The sequence below is a fragment of the Prionailurus bengalensis genome, chromosome B3 (assembly GCF_016509475.1).
Source record: "Prionailurus bengalensis isolate Pbe53 chromosome B3, Fcat_Pben_1.1_paternal_pri, whole genome shotgun sequence".
NCBI lineage: Eukaryota > Metazoa > Chordata > Mammalia > Carnivora > Felidae > Prionailurus > Prionailurus bengalensis.
The window spans coordinates 38,750,047-38,770,256 of NC_057355.1; the positions used below are offsets into that span (position 1 = coordinate 38,750,047).

Genomic DNA, 20,210 nt, shown 5'->3' on the forward strand with positions numbered 1-20,210 from the left:
CAAGCCCGGAAGCCACTCCAGTGTGCTGCCCTCCATCCTACAGTGCTTCCTGCCAAGCCAGGATGACCAGACCCCTCCACAAACACCTGGTCCTCCCAGGATGCTGTCTATACCCTGTTGTCTTCTGGGTGAACAGAACACCTCTGTCACTGCTGCCTTTCACCCCTCACTATCTCCATTCCAGCCTCAGACAACCAGCCTAGGAAGAATAGGTCCTTGTGTGACATCCCAGGAGTTTTTAAGGAGAGAAAAAGGCTTTTCCCCCGCTCTGGTTGGTCAAAACTGAAAAAAAACAGTCAAACATGCTTGATGCAAGTTCCCAATGCTGCCAATGTTGGAACCAGAGGCAACTGGTCTTTCTCCTCAACTGCTGCCCTGAGAGAAGTCAAGGAGTCTGGGGCTGTCTTGAATTGGAGATGACAAGCTGGTCCTGGCCCAGGAACCCAGCATCCATCCAGGTCCACCACCACCAGGCCAGAGCCTGACCCAGGGGGATGGACAGAGCAAGGGTGGACCACCCCCAAAAGCCAGCTCTTAACTCGTGGGCACCAATCTGGGTTCAAGTCTAAATGTGTCAAGGTACCGTCTGCCTTGAACTCCAGGTAAGACTTCCTTCCTGCTCTCCAAAGCAAAGTGAAAGCCGTTTTGCAGCTAAAACTTTACCCCTCTGCCCTCCAGCGCTTCCTCCTAAACCACTCGGCACACAGCACCTAGACCTACAGACAACGAACACTGTCATGTGCCTGCAATGTTTTCCGGGCTCTGCCTGTCACCCGGGTGCGATCGGTTTATACAAACTGGCTGGGCCGGACATTACCTGTGCACTCTGTGTATTACAGTAAAAAGTTTTTAACAGGACTTGGCTTCCCCCTGCCTCATCTCCTGCCAACACCAGGTGCTTTGCTTGCTAGCCCCTCTAAATCCCTTTGCTTTTTCAGCATCAGGCTGTTTTCTCACCTCCAGACCTTGGCACCTGCTATGTCTTCTACCTGGAACGCATCTACCCACCCCCCAAACTTGTCTCTTTTGTAGGCTCCTATTCATCCCATAAAACCCAACTTGGACATCACCTCTTCCAGGAAGTCTTCCTGGGCTGCCTTCTCACCACACCAAGCGTCTATCCCTAATCTCTTCTTCCTCTGGATGGCCTGTTACACCCCTCCTCATTATTACTGCATCTTCCCCTGACTGTGAGTACCATGACGATAGAGATAATGTAATTTTTATCTTCTGAGCTCCCAGCCTTAATCACAGTGCCTGCCACGCTGTAATGGCCACACCTACCATATGCCGTGTGCCAAGCCTTGGCTGATTCACGGGCATCATCTCATAGTGGCTAAGTGGCTGTCCCAAAGCCCCACAACTAGGAAAGGGCACAGCTGGGACTGGAACCCGGGGTCCAACAGTGCACAGCCCGTGCTCTTCAGCCACTTTGCTAGAGAAGCTCAGCACACATGGAGTGAACTGAACTGAGGACCCTGGAGAACAAGGAGCTCTAGGGTCTGTGGTGGATGGGGGTGTCTGAGGAGAGCATCTGGGAACCTAGAATCAGGAAGCAGCAGGAAACAATACCGCACCAACATGTTCCTCTCCCAGCTTCCGGAGCCACCGATGAAGAACATCAGACAGCGCCAACCCCAGAGGGTACCTCTTCAGAGACCACTGAGAGGAAAGGAGGCAGGTGTTTGGGCAGCATGGACCCCCCTTGGTTGTAACCTGGCTCTACTTGCTTATGCTCGCTGTGTGGCCCTCAGCCACTCTCCTAACCTCTCTGAGCCTCTGTTCCCAAACTCTGTCAATCTACAGAATGCAAGAATCCTAGAGAATGAATTGTGCCCTCAAGAAGCTTACAGTCTGGTTGATGGAGGAAAGATACATGCACCTGAGCTCCCACCCCCCCCCCCCACACCACCACGTGGTCCTGTGTAGCTCCCTTCCTTCCCTGGGCTTTTCCCTCTTTAAAGTGAGGGACCGCCCTCACCGACACAGCTCTAAAGAAACAGCATGCTCTGAGGACTGACCGTACACACATCCAAAGTCAGGAAATAGGACAGCCCTGTGACTGGCAGCTTATACCACACCTTGTATACCATAGGTACTTACTAAAGGCACTTGAATAGCCATCTGATAGGCACTAGAATAGGCTACCAGAGGGGAGTCACTGGTTCCTGAAGCTGGCCCAGGGTTGCACCCCCCCCCCCCCAGCCCCACAGCATTGGAATGGGGCAGGCCTGGCTTCTAAAGCAACACAGCACTTCAGGCCCTCATTAAACGTTTGGCCCAAAGCTCACTCCGCACCCAGCACAGAGCCTGGTCTGGCTGCTCTTTCCCACCCAGGGCATAATGCTCCTTGTGTTATGCTCTTTCTGTTCTTCTAGCCTAGGGCAGCCAAGAGCTAAGAGAATCCTGCCCTCCTCACTCATCCCTCCTCAGAATGACCATGCCTATGTGGCCCTTCATCCTACAATTCTTTGAATTACAGCATATTCTACTTTCAAGTTGCCAAGAAGGGTTGCCTACCAGCCACTCACACTTTAGTGTGAATTTAACTAGCTAATCTTGTTTTCCTCCCTAAACTAAACTGAAATCAAGGGAATGGGAGAAAGGTAGAGGTGTCATGGAGGGGAAAAGGATGGCCTGAGGGAGCTTTAGATAGTCAGGGGACAGCGTCCCAGGCTCTGAGTTAGGGAAGGAATCCAGAGCATCAAGCTTTTGAAGTCACCCCAAAAGGAACTCCTAGGTTGTCAAGACTCTGGGTGTCAGGGTCTTTAGATCTAGTGGAAGCTGTGCATTCTGCCCCTCACTGAGTAATCTTGGTAGAGTCACTGTCCCTCCTGAGCTTCAGGTTTCTCATCTGTGTAGCAGGGATCACGCATCTAAATGTGGAGCTGATAAACAGATCAGATGAGGGTGTCCTGTCAACCACTCAGCAGAGAGCTGACACAAGACAGCCCTCTGTCCTGCTGCCCATGCCCCCGCCCAGCCACCCACATGCCCTTGCCTGCCCCGGCTATGACTGCGCCTCAAAATGCCCACCATCCCCCTAAAGTGGCCTCAACCACAGAACAGGAAAGTGAAGCCAAGACCTTGGAGCTGGATCAAAATAGAACGCTCCAAGCCAGGCGCTGGGATTGACACTGAACAAGGCCAACAAGCAGGGCTGCAGACCCTGCTCAAGAAAGGGGCCAGGCTCTCAGGAACAGCTGCCTCTCAGGGAGGCAGAGGGGGCTGAGGCGGCTGGCTGGTGTGGCCTCTGGGTGGTCTGCAGGGTTTGCCCAGTGGTGACAAGGATAAACACAAAGCCCTACACCTCTTACCAGCCCTGCACCCCCATCCTCAGTCCTTAAACAGGGATGGACTGTCCCAAGGCTCTACCCTGTCCCCAGCCCCCACCAGGGTGTGTCTCAGGGAAGGGGATGGGAATGCTAGCTGCGGAATGCCAGGCAGGACCCTCGGGGCTGGAGGGCTGGGCAGTCCCAGTCCAAGCCTGCCACTCACAATTCAGGAATTTGGGCAGCCTGCCCAGCAATGAGCCTCAGTTTCCTCACCCATAAAACAGGGGGAGTCACATCTGTCTCACTGGCTCGTGGTAAGGAGTCAACGAGATGGAGAATGACCAGCTCTTCACAAAGTGCTCAGTAGTGAGTGTCAAGAACTGTCAACTGTTGACAACAGCAGTGGCAGCATGATTATCTGTCCTTGACCATCAAACACCCTGGCCTGGCCCAACACATTCTGCCCATCATCTTTCTGACCTCACTTCCCACCCTGCCAGGCACAACCCTGCATTACATCCTAGCCAGATGGATGACTCCTAACTTCATCCACTGAGACCTGTCACCCCTCTGGGCCTTCTCCTCACCCTGCCGGGCCTCCCTCCCGGAGCCTGTCCTCCAGTGTGACAGCTACTCCAGCCCCAAGCCTATGAGCTCCCAGGAGGCAGGGGCAGTGCCAACGTACTGCCCATTGGTCCTCAGATTCCCAGAGCACGAGTAAGCTGGAAAAGCTGAACAGGGAGCCCCCGGTGTAGGAGGAGACACATTAAGTCCCTGGAAGGGGCCTGGGTGACCACGTGGGAAAGGTTCCACTTGCCTACTGAGACAACCCAGATCTCAGACCAAAGCCCGCCAGATCCCATTTGATCCCCTCAGTGCCAATCCCAAACTTCCTCCCCAGCTCCCCTAGCCCTTCAGAATTCCAAGTCACTGGATGCCCACCTCCCCCCCCCCCCCCCCCCGATTTTCTCATGAGAACCAAGTAGTCCTTGTCCAGTTAAGAACAGCAGGGGCCTCCTCACTGGCCATTACCACACACCGCTCTGGGATGACTGGGCAGTAATCCCAAACACAGGGCCCCTGGGCCCTGGAGGCAGCCAAACCTATCGACCCCAGGGTTCCCAGAGACGTCCCTCCAGAGGGCGCTCTCTCCTGGTTTCCCTAAGTGTTCTGGGGTCTGCTCCCTCCGGCCTGAGCCACACACCAGATCAGCTCCGGGATGATAGAGATCAAAAGAGATTGGGGCGCCTGGGTGGCTCAGTCGGTTAAGCGTCCGACTTCAGCTCAGGTCATGATCTCACGGCTCATGGGTTTAAGTCCCGCATTGGGCTCTGTGCCGACAGCTCAGAGCCTGGAGCCTGCTTCGGATTCTATGTCTCCCGCTCTCTCTGCCCCTCCCCCACTCATTCATTTCTCTCTCTCTCTCTCTCTCTCTCAGAACTAAATAAACATAAAAAATTTTTTTAAAAAAAGAGAGACTACATCTGCAAACGTACTGCAGAACTCTACAGCACCCCCGCAAATGAGAATTTCCACCATTAATTGGGGGGATGGGGGTTGGGGGGGGATGTCGAAAAATTACCCATCCATCCAACCTATCCCAATGCAATCACCTAAATTAAACACATCCTGAGGGCTGGCAAGGGCACAGAATCATGCATTCAGAAATACCGTTAAGCCTCTTGCTTCAAAATTATATGTGGCTTCCTTCTACATAGGCAAAGGAGAAAAAAGAATGGAGTGAAATATTAACTTCTTACATTCATCCGGTAAGGTCTTTCAGGGAAAAAACACTACAACCAAGTAGGGACCAAAAGGCACAGAGGAAACCCCCGATTAGAGGGGGCCACCAGAGACCAGAAGGCAGGGAGGACCCCGAAGCCCTGGACCTCAGTACCGGCTGAGCCCCACTATGTGACCCCAGGGCAAGTCACTTCTTGCTCCAGCTTCTAGTTTTCCTATCTTTGAAACAGACATACTCTTGCGACCTCCATGGTTGTGATGGAATACGGAATGAAGAGGGGCTCAGACACGGGAAATGGCCAGGCAGCCATGCACAGCCAGCATCATGTCACCCTTAGAGTCATGGGGAGGGGTTGGCAAGAATAACAGACAGATCTTCACGTGAAGGAATGGAGGCATTGGGGATACAGTCAGCCCTTGCAGGGAAGGGGGGACAGAGCAGTGGTTATAAGCACAGTGGCGAGTGGTTCTGCTACTATGTGACCCTGAGTGAGTCCTTTACTGCTGTTCTGAGCTGATGCATGAAAAAGGGGCCCATGCAGAGGAAACACTAAACGGCTATGGTCGCGGCTATTGCTATCATGACATGGGCGTGGGGCAGGGGAAGGGCAGCTGCGATGCAGACAGACAGAGGCCTTCACGTGGAGACCCAGCCATGCCCACTTGGGAGGCAGCTCCAGCCTGAGTGGCTGTCACACCACACAGCACAGATCCAGGCCACAAGCCCCAGCTGTCTTCACGGCACACCCATCCATCATGTTCCCAAAGGGTCCCACGGACCTCAGCACCAGAGTCCCTCCTGGCCCTCGATGCCCCCCGGGCACCACCAACCTCTGATCTCCTAAGGAAGGGTTGGTTTAGGTAGGCCCAGGAATGTGAAGCTCCCTGTGGTCACCTCTTAATTGCAGGGGATTGGGAGACTCCAAACTGGGGTTCTCTCTGCTTCCTAGCCCAGCATCCACTGCTCGGGGAGAGACATGGAAGCTACCAACCTTTGGCAAACTCCTCGTTTGCCAGAGCCTCTGTCCAAGCTCGTTCTACCCACTCGACCTCCACTCTTCTGACCCTCCACGTCTGTCCTTCCCCAGAGGTGTGGACAGGAGGAGAAACCCACAAAGATAAATATATACAAACACATCCACTCTGGGGCCTCTTGGCAGCTGGGAAAAGAGGTTCCCCTGCTAAAATGAGGGATAGAGGGTCATGCTGGGCTTTCCCTGTTTCCATGAGACAAGGAGGAGTCCACTGGTGAACACGTGGACCAACAGGCACTTTCAAAGTGACCATCTTTAGATCTCATTCGTACAGATTGTCGTTAACCCCAAGGACGCCAAGGATGAAGACAGGGACAGTCTTCCTATCCAAGAGGTGGGAGGAAAGGGGAAAAGAAAAGGAGGAAGGAAATCAAAAAGGCCTCCATCAAGCCCCCGCCCCCAACCTGTCCCCCTTCTGTGAAGTTCAACACAACAGCAACGTGCAAGGACAGAAATGCCAACCTGAGAATTCACCCGGGGCGGTGATGAGGGAGTTGGTGGCCTCCGTTTCAGTGTAAGACAATGTGGAATCAGATAGATCTACGGAAGAAACAAAAAGACAACTCAGTTGGCTGCGGGGCGCTCCTCTCCTTTCTTCTCACGCATCTGTGTGTGTACGTGTGCATGTGCACACGCAAGTGCTTGCAAAGGGCGACGTGTCCCTCTCAGCTTCCTGATGCCACTCTGTAACTTGGTCCCGCGATCACGCGAGACCAGGCCAGCCGACCCTGGAACTTCCCTGGAAAATGCTGACTGCTGCAGCCCTCACACCTGAAAAAGTTTCAACTGCCCTGACCACAGAAATAACCCAAGTTCAGGGGACTGAGCAAGTAGCAACTTGGAGCCTCTGTGGGTAAGGTTAAATTAAGCCCCTAAACAATTCATAGTTGCTGTGCTTAATTACAACCATTAAAATTCTTAAAGTTGTTCCTTCTTGCTTCCTTCCTTCCTTGCTTCCTTCCTTCCTCCCGCTGGAGCTCGGGAAGCTCTGTTTTAACAAGTTACCAGCCATCCTCACTCTGTCCCGCTTACACCCCTCTAATTAAGGGCTCAAGCATTTGCTCCCAGATTAACTTTTTTCTCGCTCTTCCCTCCTCCACTCTTTAACATCCAAACCTGCTCACGGAGCAACTTTCAATGCCTGGACTGGTTTTTTAAGGCATTCTTTTTTTTTTTTTTTTAAGTAGTTTTAAGTACTTCGTATGGCATGCATTATTTGTTTTTCCCTGTCTGCAGTGCGGTGAGACGAGGAAAAGAAAATCTTTGGCACGTTTTCTCTTGGACACTAAGCTACCACCTTGACAAGCCGATGCCTTTTGGGGGCAGGCAGACTGGCAAATTTTTTCCTCTGCGACCAGCTATGGGGCGTTGTCCATGTGAAGGCGTCAAAAGGTACGTTCTGTGAGGTTGACAGCTCATCACCTTCTTACCCAGCTCAACCCAAGTCTGGCTCAGTGGGTCCCACCTGACCAACCTGGGGATTCCTGGAACCAAAACCGTTAGCCAAAGCCCTGGCTAGCTAGAATTCCATTCGATCCTGTAGGATTTTTTTTTTTCCCTTTTACCACATGGTTTGGGGAGCGGGAAGATGAAACATTAACCAATTCTAGGGGGGGGTGGTTTGGGGTTTTTTTGTTGTTGTTTCCCAATTGCCAGATGCTGACTGGGTGTTCTGGGTTTTATTTTGCTTTTTGGTCTCATGTGATCACAGAGGCTTAGAAGTGAACTGACTTTTTGTTTATGAAAAAGCAACAATGCAAGGAAAAGAAAATAATACAAAAAATAGCCCGGACCATTTATCAGGACACGAAAAAGTTATCTGCTGCTAAAATGTGTTAGGAGGAAACTACGGACACATGGAAAATCTCTTGGAAACAAAAATAATAACCCCAATGCCCAAGCGGGAACTTCTTAAAAGCGTTTTGCTTTTCGGATCTACTGTTCCCAAAGTGCAACATCGCAGGCTGGACCCTATTCCTTGCGGGAGCCGCTGTAGAGCCAACGTGGGCAGCTCTGTGAGGGTCCCAGGCATGGGAACGGTTCCCACCTTTCACAGCTAGTAAGTCCCTATCCTGCATCCTTCCAAACCCTCCCATTTATTGCATCTAGCGAGGCCCTGACATCTGATACCCTGCAGTGGCTGATGGAGAAAAAGAACACTCCCAACCTTGATCACTGCTCGAGCCCCAGAGAGGGACCCTGCTTTGAAGCTGGAGCCCCAGGTTTGAGTCCAACCTCCACCATCAGTCATAAAAATCAGGGCTCACCAACTTCTTCTGCAAAAGGCCCCAGAGCGAATAGTATTTTCAAGCCTTGTGAGCCACACGATCTCTGTTACAGCTACTCAACTGTGTCACTATAGCATAGAAGCAGCTACAGACAACATGGAAACAGGCAAACACGGTGATATTCCAGCGGGATTTTTTTTCACGGATGCTAAACTTTGAATTTCATGTAATTTTCACATGTCAGGAAATATTACTCTTTCGATTTTTTTTTTTTTTTTAACCATCGAAAAAAGTACAAAACATCCTTAGCTCACGAAACATACAAAAAACAGATGGCAGGCCATAGTCTACAGATTCCTGAGCTATGTGACCACCAGCAAGTGTCATTTCCTCTTTTCCGGGCCTCAGTTGTCCCATTTGTAAAATAACCGGGACACCTGTTGATTTCCAAATGGTCATTCTGCAGGGCCAGGCGGTGTCCTGATTTTTGCTGCTTTATCACAGGCTGACCTGCAATTCCTCGGGGCAATGATCCTCGACATTCGACCTAAGGGGCTACATTTACTAAGCACCTTTGAGGGTTCCCCCCCTCCTCTAATGGATCTACAGATCTTCTAAGCGACCAGTGCAATTATGTTGACTTGGGAAATGCTGAGACAGGCCTGTGAGGGAGGGATGGGGAACCGCCGAGCTGAATGGGGTTTCTGCCTCAGCCCTGCTGCTCATTAGCTGCAGGGCCCGCTCCAGCCCTCAGCCAGATTCCTCATCTATGAAGTGACAGGGTCCCACCAGATGACCTCTTCGGTTCCCCCAGAAAACTAAATAAAGCTCCTCCATGCACGGGATGACCATCCGTGGGGAAAAACAATGAGGAAGTTGCCATCATTAAACCACTGACTCACACACCGTCATGGGACAGGCTCTGTCCTCCTAGGCTGAAGAGGTCAAACTCCTGAAGGGACCCGGTGGGCATTTCTGACTGCACAAGGCGGGGGGGGGGGGGGGGGGGGGGGGGCCTGGAAAGAAAACTGGCCTGGATGCCTGAGAGTCTGCGACACTTAGAAGTGACCTCCCAGATGATGCTGACACAGGCTACTGGGAAGAGGCCTTTACCAAAAACAAAACAAAACCTACTTCTTGTGGTCACTTGGTGGAATGTGTGAGCATCACTGCTGTGCTATCGGACTTTGGAAGCTTGACTCCCACGGGAACTGCCTGGGTCGCAAAGTTTCTCTCTTGGTACTTAGTAAAGCCAAACGAACTCACCCCATCCCTGGTATCCTCCTCTGGGGGACCCAGCAGGGCCAGAAAACAAGCCACCGCTACTTGTAAAACCACATGCAGCTACTCCAGAATATGAGCTGCTCATCTAGCCCCAAGGGTTTCCAGAGAACACTTCTGACTCTGAGTGGGACCTGCCTATAATGACATTACCACCTCCACGGAGCACACCCCGGGGTCGGACCACGCCAGGGGCTTTCTGCACCAATACACGGATTTTCTGCACAGTCCAACGGTTGTTTCTGCCCAGGTGAACTTCCTGGCTTAAAATGGGGGGAAAAACACCACCCCTCTCAAAGGGGACTTCATATGCTCTACCTATCTGTCATAGTGCTAATTAACACAAGTCAAAGGAGAACAACCAAGGGCTGGGGGAGGGAGAGAGGAAAAGAGGGAAATACCAAACCCATCTCCAATGAGGTGCTTAAGTCAAAACCCATTCATCTCCCACAGGCCCATGTTTAAAGGTCACAGAGAGGTTAATGATGAGCCGAGGAATTTCAAGACGTAAATAGCCGGCTGCAGAGCCTGGGTCTGCTTTGGCCCGACCGGAGGTGTGTTTGTAAAACTTCGCCCCATCTCAAAGGCAACCAGGCCTGCTTTCCCCCCTCCCCTCCACACCCCTGAGCACTGAGGCTGGGCCCTGGACTGAAAGGGAGCCGGTGGGAAGGAGGACACACTTACCCAGTGGCTTGTACTCGTCGTGAGGAGACAGCCGAGAATAGGGGGGCGGTGGTGATTCTGAAAGACAGGAGACAACATGTCACTGCTGGGGTGGGGGGGAGTTCACACCTGGGGGGGTGGACCTGCTTTTGATCATCGGTTTCCTCAAATAATAAATCCAGCCCCCAGGAAACTCTCCTCTTTTCCCACCACCTCTGCTGCCCAACAGGTGAGGCCACAGGCGTGGCATACAGACCCGGACTCAATCCCTCCTCTGCCACCTTTGGCCGTGTGACCTCAGGCAAGTTGCTTCACCTCTCTGAGCTTGTTTCCTCAGCTCTAAAACAGGGACAATAATCACAAAGAGCTTCTAGGTGTGCCAGGAGGGCAAAAGAAGACTATGTCAAACAGTTCTTGGTATTCTGGAAAAATACATGCACAAACAGTAGCTGTTACTGTAACAAGTCAGAGCTACGGTTCCCTGATAAAACACAGGAAGCTCTGTTAAATTTGAAGTTTGGACATACGTGGTGTAATTTTTAGCATAAGTATATCCCTTGCAAGATTTGGGACATACTTACACTAAAAAATTACGTGCTGTCTGTCAGAAACTCAAATTCAACTAGGCATTCTTTACTATTATTTGCTAAATTTGGCAACTCTAATCAGCACCGAGCATGAGAGACACAGAAGCTCCTTCCAGATCAGCTGCATTACAACTGACATTCTTGGGGGCAGGGTGGAAGGTAAGATTGGCTAGATCCCAGGAAGTCAACCCAGCTACCTAGATGAGAGACCTTAAGCCAGTCACTTCCAGCTAGCTCTCAGCCTCAGTCTCCCCCTTTGTAAAGAGAAGGGGTGGCCCACAAGTTCTCCGTGGCCTCCCATCTCAGACCCTCTGTGATTCCTTATCGTCTACGGTATTTTTCTTTGGGTTTCCTTTCATTTGCCCAAAATACTCCTCCTTGAAAACATATATTTTGTCTTCAGAAGAATTCCTTAGCCTCTTGCTTTAGGGGAAGTAACAATTTGCTAAACTAAGTAACAATTTGCATGAATGAAATGACCCTTCATTTTCCCTAAATGAAACTAAACACCATCAAATCGCAAACTAAAACAAACTCTCGGTGGTAGTAAAGTGGTAATAACTATTATTAGGCAGGTATCAGTAATGACACAAGGGGTAATAAGTGTTTTTCGCAATGATAATAAGGCACAATTAGCTGTAGGAGCATTTGTTTTTTGCTCTGTACACCCAATGCAGCTTGACTTCTTCCCCACCCCAGCATTTCCAGCCTGAAATTACTTCAACAAAGTGAGGGCTCTGAGGTCTAGAAACAGGGAATCTTTTGTGGACAGGAGTTTGAGAGAAGGAAAAGTGAATCACAGAATAGCCACTGGGGACAGAAGCAAACATGCGCTGAATGCCTACCCTGTTTCTTCCTCCATGCAGGGCATTTTCTATTTCGTTTATTGTCTTTCATTCTTCTGGGTCTTAGGTACAGAGTGGTTAATCATGCTCATGGGTACCTATTCTTATTTTGTCCTTTCTCCAAAGTAAATAAGATGGCCATTATTATTCCCATTTTACAGATGTGAAGACTGACTTGCCCAGTGTCCCCCAGCCAATCATGATGGAACTGGAATTTGGGCCTGGGCCCGACTTGGCTCTACATCCCAATGACACAGGCAGCAACAAGAGGCACCCCGTATCACACCGCCTCACCCCAGCGAGGTCCAGCACGTCACGGGCACAGAGAGGGCTCAGTAAACATCTAAAGTCATTATCCTCGTGATGGTGACGAGGATAATGGCAAAGTTCGGGCCGTGTAGACAAAGGTGTGGAGAAAGAGGACCTAGAAGGCCAAAGGGGTGACCCCAAGGAGATGCCAAGCCAGACTCGAGGAAGGGAACTATCTGCCTTCAGTAGGACCCACGTCACACCCACTGGCGCAGGCCTTGGAGGGGCTGGAGACCAGACTCAGCGAGGACCAGCCCTGCTTCAGGACACAAAGCAGTATGCAAGCGGGGCTAGAGCTTTACCAAGAAAGACAGTTGAGGCTGGCGCTCCCACTGTACAGTGACCACTGAGGCCTGGACAGTGGGAGCGGCTCCCTCAGTGCCACACGCTGAACTGGTCGTAGAGCCAAAGTCAGGACCAGAAGCCAGGTCTCCTGATCCCCAGCCTCATGCCCTTCCCACCACCCCACTCAACTTATCAGAAGGCCTGCAATTCCTGGGTCAGGGCTCCTTTTGCAAAAATCTGATCGGCTAAGGCTCAGGCCACACATGGCGGGGAGGTGGGGGGGTGCTCCGGACAGCTGCCCTCCCAGATCTGTCCCCCGAAAGTGAAACCTGCCAGCAGTGGGCCGTGGAGGCTGGAGTCAAGCCACTGTAATCAACCCCAGGATTTCACCCAGGGGCTGCTTACCTGGAGCCCAAAGCTGAAAATACAGGGGAGAAGGGCTACTGAAGTCCCCTCTTGAAGGAGCTGCCTGAGACAGCCACCACCCATGGCCACACGCAGGCTGGGTGTGTCCTGATGTGAATGAGGCACAAAGCGAATCTACAAACTTGGAACGTCCATCTCACCAGCGAGGGAAGCACTGCAAAGCTTTGGGGAGGGACCTGACCAGGCCCCCACGTGCTCCAGCAGAACAGTTTGCACCGAACTGTTTAACAACTTTAGAGGCTGGAAGCTGAACGCTACATTCCATCCTGGGCAAGTTCAAAAGTATGAAGGCCCACAGACTCCGCCACGAGACACAGGGATTTATAATGTCAGGCGGTCACCCAGGTCAGCTGCTGCTTTCAACGGATGGGGCACCCGAGGTCCGGCCAGGTAGGCCACAGAGGAAGGCACAAGATGTTATTTTACTTCAGCTCAACAAAGGGCCAGGCCAGGCGGGAACCAACACCCGGTTACCTTTTTTGAACACCTGAGTTCTTCTGCTCACCTACCCTAAGATTCACTCTTTGAAAGTGTTGAATTCAGTGCTTTTTAGTATATTCAGAGTTGTGAGACCACCACCACAATACAATTACTGGACATTTGCATCACCCCAAAGAAGCCCTGTCCCGTTAGCAGTCGGTCCCTATGCCCTCAACCCGTGGGCAACCACAAATCTACTCTCAGTCCCCGTGGGTTTGCCTATTCTGGGCATTTCACACAGACTCACATAGTAGGAGGCTCTTTGTGGGGGGCTTCTTTCACCCAGCATAATGCTTTTAAGGCTCATCCATTCAATAGCTGCATTCTTCTTTATGGCCGAATGATACTCCATTGGATGGATATACCACATTTGGTTACCCATTCATCAGCTAATAGACATTAGGGCTATTTCTGTTTTCTGACTTTTAGGAATAATGCTGCTATGAACAGTACTGGGTAACCTTTAACCGGCCCCTCTGCTTCACTCCCACACTTCCAGGCCCCACGGATCTGGGAGAGTGGAGCCCTAGGTCATTAACTCAGGTGGACTACTCAGTACGCGAGACAAAAGGACAGAAGAGGAAGTGTGGGCTGCCTCCAGGCCCTCTCTCCGCTCCCCTCTGAGAAGCTACCTGATGAGTGAGTGCCAAAGTTGTGTTGATTTTTCGGTAATAAACTTAGATGCTCTAAACTTGAAGGGGAGAGCCCCCCCCCCCAGAGCCCTGCAGGCTCCTCTGAAAGCAATGGACATGAGAGAGACAGACAGACAGACAGACAGACAGACATCAGACGCTCCAGCCCCCTCAGACATCCAGCCTCAGGCATCAACTTCAGGAATCTCCTCCAACTTCCTTCAGAAGTAAGAGCAGTCAGCCAGGGGCCAAGTGTACCAGAAGGTTAGTGCTCAGCTCAGCTCGGCCCAAACGTGCCTCTGGTTAGCCCCCTAGTGGGTGGAGGGGGGTGATACTTAGCCTTTCGGGATCTGGACCCTAATTCTAAAGCCAGAAGAGCTCCCAGCCTCTCCCAGTGCCTGGTAAGGTTTCAGTTTGGGATAATGCCTTCCATCCCCACCCCCTTTGAGCCCATCATCTCCCTTAGGAAAGGATCCACTTGCCTCCCTGGGCCTCCCGGTTGCCACCTTCCGCAGGGGGTGGCTTTGGGTGGGGAGGGGGCCTCCCGAGTGCCCTCCCCTCCACCCCCAGAACCTGAAGGCTCAACCTCAAGCCCGGGACGGGAGCCTCAGAAAAGGAGCTCCTGGCGCTTTAAGGCCGGCTGAGCCTAATTGCCCAGATTCCCCCGGCAGCCAGATAAACAGCGCGGCCGGCTGGCGCCAGCAAGAGGCAAACTGCACATTATCACCCCTTCCTCACCTCCAAGGAGGAGCTCCGAGGAGCAGGGCGGGCGGGCCGAGGGGCCGCCAGAGGGGCGGGGCAGGGGCTTGGAAGCCCAACTTGAAATTGATCTCATTTCAAAGGGATAATGCCAGGCCAAATAAAAGGAAAACTTTTTAGCCCATTCTAATTCCTATAGTCCTGGCCTGGGAACCCTGTGTTTTCCTAGGCGGCCTCCTCCAGTCGTTTAGAAGTTCTCTCTCGCTCTGTCTCTTTCCCTGGCGCAATTTGGATAATAGTAATTTACTGAATATAATTACAGAAAAAAAAAAAAAAAAGTAGTGAAGCAAAGAGCAGGAGATTTATTCCAAAGTTAATGGATACTTTCAGGAGAAAGGAGATGTATAAACACAGGTTAAACTGTGATTAAAGTATTTCTCCACATTTCCGTCCACATAGGCACCAAGCTCAGCGAACTGGCTTTTCCCAGGACAGAAAGACACACAAGAGGGAAGGAGAGCTGGGGTCTGACTCCCAAGGGGTCGAAGGTGCAGGGCAGGGCCGGGCACAGAGGAAAGACCCCCACTTTCTGAGACAAACATGGGGGAGAGGGCAGGGCAGGGGAGGCAGGCCTGTGTCACCTGGAATCCGCCCATATCAGACCCTAGGGATTCTGTCCACCTCCTCACTTTACCCATGGGAAGGGGAACTGGCCCCAATGTCCCAAAGCAAGTTGATGGATGGGAGCAGGGTTTGCCCTGAGCAGCAGGGGTCAGCACTGCCCAGAAAGGGGCCTCCTGTCACTTGGGCTCCCTGTGGGGATCAGGTGGGCACTGGTGCCCCTCAGTTGGCCTGCTGGGTATTCCGGTATACTCTCCAGCTATGTGCCTGCTATCCATGAGTGTGTCTGTCTTGTCGGCCCCAGTGCCCCAGCCCTCTTCCCCCAGAGCCCTGGAAGGAGCAGTCTCCTTATCAGGATGCGCACGGCTGAGCTCCAGCTATGCACCCGCCCAGCTTCAGGAGCCAGGCTGGCGGCCAGGCAGCAGGGGTGGGGTGGGCAGCAAAGGGCTCCCCAGTTCTCGGTCCCAGTGGCCCAAGCCACCAGGCAGGGGATGAGGCAACAGGGTCAACCTGGCGCCTACTGAACACTCTTCCCAGACCATGGGTCCCCCCCCCCCGACTGCCCCCAGGGTGGCTTGAATGGGGGAAGGAGGGGGAGGGCTGGCAAACAGGCAGGAGACACAGCCCCTGCACCAGTGCCTCCTTTTGGGAGGAGAAAGGGAGAAAGGGAGTCAAGTGCCAACAATGCTCAGTCTAGAATGAGATGTGGAGTGTTCTAGAGCCACCCCCATTCCACTCACAAGGAGACTGTGAGGAGAGGTTATTCACCCAAGGTCAAACTAGCCTTACTAGAGAGCCTAGGACCAGGTCTGTGGTGAAGAACTTCCACTGCAGGGGAAAAACTGCCCCCCAACCTGTACCTGGCAGTCTGTGAGGCTCAAACCACCCCCTAAGGTGACTTCTAATCCAAGGTGTAGAAACAGGGTGGGGGAGGGGGGGCCTGTCTGTTGCTCCAACATTTCCATGCCATCCCTTCCGGCTCACACACCTGAGCTTGCCTGGCACCTTGACTCTCGGCTGCCCCCCCCCTCCTCCTCCATGCCCACCTCCCCAACCCATCCTCCAAGGTGGTCTCCATCCTCCAAGCTATGGAGCTCCTGGAGGGGATCCTGTTACCTGCACACCCCACAGCGCTCTGATAGTTCAGACCCACTGACCTGGCCCTTCTTCCCCCATCTCTGCCCCATCTCCCTGCCCAGATTATGTTTCTTAAGGGCATGGGTCGTACTCCTATTTCCGCTTTCCCCACTCTAGCACCCAGTATGGTGCCTGGCACAGAGCAAGTGCTCAACAAATAGTCACTGGCAAACTGACCTGGTAAGAGAGAAAATACCTGCCAGAGCCTGCTAAAAAGCACACAGTGAGCCCCACCAATTATCTCCCACTAAATAAAAATGATGAGGGACAGGGTAACCACAAATGGGGACCTGGGCCCCAGAGTTAGGGAGGAGACAGGGTGGCAGAGGGGAGGAAGCCACTTCCAGGAGAAGCTGTCTGGAAGAGGAACAAGGGACACAGAAAGCCTACCACAGGTCACAGGTCAGGGACTGCCCAAAGCCCTTGAATCAGGCCTGGAGTGACCACGTGGGGACCAGGGCGACCAGATGAATGCTGCCTCTCCCCACCTACCCCCCATCAGTGCTGTCTTCAGGAACCACCACTGAAGCACATTCCTTTCCCCTCCAGCCACTACACTGCACCGAACAAGACATCTGGGACAAATCCTGGGCCCACCCTCCCCTTCCACACTAGGTATCAGAAGATCTGTGATCTGACCCTCTATGTGCCCCCAGGCTGGGTGCAGACTCTCCAGAGGGGACAGACTGGAGGAGCTCAGAGCCCTTCCAGGCCCAAGAGCCTTTATTCTTCCAGTAGGTCTCACCCCCACAGGCCCCCCAAAGCCACCTAAGATGCATACACCCCTAAGATGCTACAGGCAGAAATGTGCAAGCCCTGCAGAGCAGAGGTCAGAACAGGGGAACTGCAAGCTTCTGGCCTGCCAGAAGCTTCCACCTGTCCTCACCTCTGTTCCAGAACCCAGGGCCTGCTCAGGTAAGCAGTGCTGGGGGTGGGTGTGTGTGGGAAATCCCAGGAAGAGAACAAAGAAGGGAGGCAGTTCTCAGAGGCAAATAAAATATCTGGCCGCCTCGCCTCCTCCTCCAGACACCTCCAGGACCCTCTAGAAAAACTGGACATAGAATTGACAATGATGACCATGGCGGGCCCTGATATTTGACACCCAAGGGATGCTGGGTACAGTCAGGCAAGAAGGGGGTCTCCACTTTGAGAGAGGAGCTTTGCGCCAGAGTATACAAAGGAACAAGTGTGACAATTTAGGAACACCGGTGACTCTGGCCGTGAATGATCTCTACACCCCATTTCACAACTTGTATCCACCTGGATATAGGAAAGTATCGCGTTAGGTATAAACAGACTGGGATAAACCGGGAGGGGGGCGAACGACTCTGTGTTGGGCTTCCGTCAGGCCTGCTCTTCTCTTTCACTGTCTACGAAGCTACAGCGTAAGTTAGGTCCCTGAGGCTGCACTGAGAAAACTCCAATGCACAGCCTTTTAAGTCTGCCGGAGGAGCCGTAAGAAGAAGGTGCCATTTGACACGTGTGCCCCGATACCCACTTCCCGGCCGTCCCGCCAGGGTGAGGAGCTTCCACCGCGGGCTCCCACGCACCAGGGGCACCCGGGGTTGCAGCCCCAGCTCCCCCCGCCCGCGGCGTCGCGGACCGAAGGGCCGCGGAAGGGGGCGGGGAGGGGAACCCCCCCAACGCTCCCGGCCGGCGCGCGCGCTCACCTGGCCCGCAGAGCCGGCTGAAGTGGTAGGGGTTGCAGCACACGGTGGGGCCGTCGGCGGCGGCGGCGAAGCTGTGGCAGCCGCACAGGGGCTTCAGCTCCACGGCGTGCTGCAGGTCGGGCCAGCGGAAGAGGCGGCCGAGCAGCAGCTGCGGCGGCGCAGGCTGGCCGCCCAGGCGGAGGTCGGCGCGCGGCACCAGCACGCAGCCGCCCGGCACGCCGCCGCGGGACTCCACCGCCTCCAGCAGCGTGTCCAGCGAACGCTCCTTGAGCCGCTTCAGCAGCGAGTACGTGACCGTCTTGAGTTCCTGCTCGAGCAGCAGCAGCCGCGAGCGGGCTTCGCGACTCCGCCCGCCGCCCGCCGCCTCCAGGGCCGCCCCGGCCAGGGGGTCGCCGGCGTCCCGCGGCGCGCCCGCGGCGTCCCGCTCCGAGAAGAGACAGCAAGTCACAGTCTCGCAGTCACTTTCGGGCAGCCAGCCCGGGCCTCCCGGCTCCGCCGCGTCCAGAGGGGAGCCCCCAGCGCCGGCCCCCAGCTCCGACATGGGCCTCGGGGGGCCCCCTGCGCGCCGGCGCCTCCCCGCGCCCTGGGCGCCTCGCTGTCCCACCGCGTCCCGGGGCCGCCGCGGGGCTACCGGGCGGACTTCGGAGCGGCCGCAGCCTCCGCCTTCTCGTGCCCGCGGGGCCGGCTCAGCTCGGCTGCCCAAGCTCCCATCCTCGTCGCCGCCGCCGCCGCCGCCGCCTCCTTCCTCCCGGTCGGGGACCACACGACTTCGCCAAAGTCGCCGCACCAGCCCCGAGCGTTTGGACCTGAACATACGATATCCTTTGGCGCCGGGGGTGGGGGGGAGGCAGTCTCCGGTTACCGGGGGTCCGTTCCGTCAGCGAGGCGCCGGCTGCGCGGGCCGCAGCCCCACATGAAGCTCCGCCGCCGGGCGCCGTGCAGGTCGCGCACAGCCTGTCGTCGAAGGGGCGCCGCAGGGCTGCAACATGAGGGAGCTCGCCGGGCCGGGACGGCGGGGAACACGCGCGCGCCGAGCCGCAGTCCGCGCCGGGCCAGCGGCTACATGGACCCCGGCGGCCGGGCTACTCAGCAACTCCAGCCCCGGCGCTGGAGGGGGACTGCAGGCTGCCCTCCGCCAGAAAGACCCCGCATGGGCCGGCGAGCCTTCAAAAGTTGCGCGACTGGTCCATGAGCACAAAGCGCTCCCGCCGAACCCCCCAGATGTGTCCGGGCAGCCCTGCCTTTAAAACCCAAACGCTTAACTACATGGGCTTTTCCTGCAGGATCCGAAAGGCCGGCTTGTTGATACCTTCAGCTTCCTTCTTACTCCCTGCAAAAGAAGGGGGGGGGGGGAGGAAAGAAAGAAAAAGAAAGCCCAAACAAAACCAAAATCCTGGAATTGCATGCACGAAAAGCCAACTCCGTCTCAGGTCCCAGGCTCTAGATGCACTTGGAGCAAGTTTCTCCTGAACGCGGGTGTCAACACATGAGTGGAAACTGTAAAAATCCCAAAGAGCTGTTGGGAATCCTTAATTAAAAATGCAATCCACCGAGGCAGAGGTCGCAGCCCGCCCCACGCTGCGCTCGGACGCCCGGGGCGCCGCGGCTGCAGAGGTCGTCCCCCTCCCCCCTCCACAAAAAGTGCCTCCCGGTGGCCCCGCGGTCCCTGCGAGGTCTGGCGAGGCAGCGCCCGGCGGCTCTTTCTCTCGGCTCGGCTCCCTCGCTCGCTCCCCCGCTCGGCTCTCTCTCTTTTTTGTTCTCCTCAAACGCACACTGAGGGCCCCCGGAGGAGCGCCGCGGAGTCATTGGCTGCCTCCCATCATATGCCAGTCTAGACACTTTGGCGGCTCCGCGGCGCTGATTGTTGCGCAAACAAGGTTTCAAGTTTCTTAACTCTTAAAGGAGAACACGTCCCATTGCAGGGCCCGAGGCTCCGAAGGGCCGGCTCCCGGGGCGGGCCGAGCTCGGGCTCCCGCCCCACGCTCGCCCCGGCACCCCCGCCCCGAGCCTGACAGCGCCCACGGCCCGCTTTCAAGCCCGCGTCGCGCCGCGGGCACGGATGCGAGCGAGCACACCCCCTCGCGCGCGCGCACACACACGCGAGTTACACAAACCACGGGCGAGCGGCGCGAAGGCTCGGTGGACACACTGAGACTTGGATGCAAACGGGGCGCTTTGCCTCTCCCTGGCTTGTGCACAAACTTACAAACACACATTGCACTTTAGAGTTGGGCCAAACCCCCATCCCAGGGAAGGCTAATAAAAATGGGTGTGCGTGTGTGCCTTCCTGGCCTG

The 20,210-nt window shown here is 54.5% G+C and overlaps 1 protein-coding gene across 1 annotated transcript in view; it reads right to left on the reverse strand.

Moving 5' to 3' along the window:
* Positions 1-19,898, reverse strand: part of SMAD6 (SMAD family member 6) — a 77,377-nt gene extending 57,479 nt beyond the window's left edge. The window contains exons 1-3 of the mRNA XM_043555101.1: positions 17,916-19,898; positions 10,246-10,302; positions 6,515-6,592 (exon numbers count right to left, since the gene is read on the reverse strand). Of these exons, the coding sequence (XP_043411036.1) occupies positions 6,515-6,592; positions 10,246-10,302; positions 17,916-18,729 (949 nt within the window). The 5' untranslated portion in view covers positions 18,730-19,898. The remainder of the gene's footprint in view (positions 1-6,514; positions 6,593-10,245; positions 10,303-17,915) is intronic.
* Between the last annotated feature and the right edge of the window lie 312 nt (positions 19,899-20,210).